Source organism: Phalaenopsis equestris, unplaced genomic scaffold (genome assembly GCF_001263595.1).
Source record: "Phalaenopsis equestris unplaced genomic scaffold, ASM126359v1 Scaffold000834, whole genome shotgun sequence".
NCBI lineage: Eukaryota > Viridiplantae > Streptophyta > Magnoliopsida > Asparagales > Orchidaceae > Phalaenopsis > Phalaenopsis equestris.
Genome location: NW_018165274.1, coordinates 15,747 through 17,243, shown reverse-complemented (window position 1 = coordinate 17,243; position 1,497 = coordinate 15,747). Strand labels below are relative to the sequence as shown.

Here is a 1,497-nt window from a genome sequence, read left to right as displayed (position 1 = left end):
ATCTTTGAATCTTTCTCTGATATTATGCCATTAGTTTTTTGTTTGTTGGTTAGAAGGCATACATGCTATCTCTTTGTTTTTCTTTTTGTACACTTGAAGTCATTGTATATTAAGAAGAACATCATGATTCATCCTGGTAACAAACTAAAGTTAATTATTGGAGAATGATGTACTTAAATTTACTGCTTTTCTCTTAATAATTCTTGACTTAAAATTGGGTCTAAATATGTGCTATTTCCTTTCAGGATGCCGGAAAACGATGTTATAAAGTAACAAATGGGATCTCAAATGAAAAGTTAATCTCCACTGTACCACGATACATTGATTATCTAATGCAGGCTAACAAAAATATAGAGGATTCTTATCAGAGTGTTGCTAGGAATGTGAAGAAAAGGTCGAGGAGTTGCCTCCAGGAAGTTGAAAAATGTACCGGGCCTTTAAGAAAGAAGACGGCTGTTGAGAAAGAAGGTTTTCGTCACGGTGTCTTTGGATGTAACCCAATGTTGGAAAAGGTAGATGCTGTTCCTCCATCACAAACATTGCTTGGCGAAAGAAATAGACGTAACTCCTTAATCAACATAGACAGAGGAATCTTTGAAGCAATTCAAGTGGTTCAAAGGGAAAATGCTGACAGTGAACATTATCTTCGACTCATGCAAGAACGTACTGATGCTGAGAGTGTCTCGTCCTCTGTTGGTAGCTGTGGTGCTAACAAAAGCCCTTATAGGTCAACGGGCCATCATTTTAATGACAGTGGTCAATATATGGAATCTCATAATGATTTCTTGCAAGCTTCTGCTGCTTTAGGAAGAGAAGCATCTTTCCCAACAAAGGAAGCATTGCACCAAGCTATCCATAGCCTTGAGTTACATGCCTATCGTAGTACAATGGCAGCATTTTTTGCTTCTGGGCCCATCAACTGGGAACAAGAAGCATTGCTGACAAATCTTCGCCAAATGCTCCACATTTCAATAGATGAACATTTAATGGAGCTAAAAAATCTAGCTAATCTCGACAAATAGTTTTGTTATAAATCTGAAAGGCATCCCTATGTCAGTGGAGATTGTTCTTTCTTTCTTTTTTTAGGCTTTCTTTTTTTCTTTTCTTTTGTTATGTGGTATAAAATTTGTACAGCATCATGGAAGTTCAAGCCATGCTCTTAATAAAAAGAAATCCAGGTGCCAAAATTTTGTATCATAAAATTCAGTGCTATAAAAATTGAAGTTATTAACTCATCAAGTCTTCTTGCCTTGAAGTTTCTTCTAATGTGTGGCCATCTTACTTGCGCACTTGGAACTTATAATATCACTCTTCAGTATAGAATTTTTCCAGCTAAAATTTATTACTGCTATTGTCAATTATTTGAATCTCATTTATTCAAGGGTGCCGCTTGCTGTTTGTCTAATTAAAGTTATTACTCTGTGATGGATATTGATAGCAGTTGCTGCATGCCCTGTATAATGTGGATCATAAATTATCTCTTACATATTATTGTTC

General features: G+C 35.8%; 1 protein-coding gene across 1 annotated transcript; it reads left to right on the top strand.

The window, feature by feature from the left end:
- Positions 1–224: 224 nt before the first annotated feature.
- On the top strand, positions 225–1,022 carry LOC110031502. The gene has a single exon (XM_020734726.1). It carries the CDS (start codon positions 333–335, stop codon positions 1,020–1,022), a length of 690 nt encoding a protein of 229 aa, XP_020590385.1. The 5' UTR covers positions 225–332.
- Positions 1,023–1,497: the final 475 nt, after the last annotated feature.

Excerpts from the sequence above, each read along its gene's own strand:
- LOC110031502 (XM_020734726.1), top strand. The coding sequence starts at position 333 with ATGCAGGCTAACAAAAATATAGAGGATTCTTATCAGAGTGTTGCTAGG.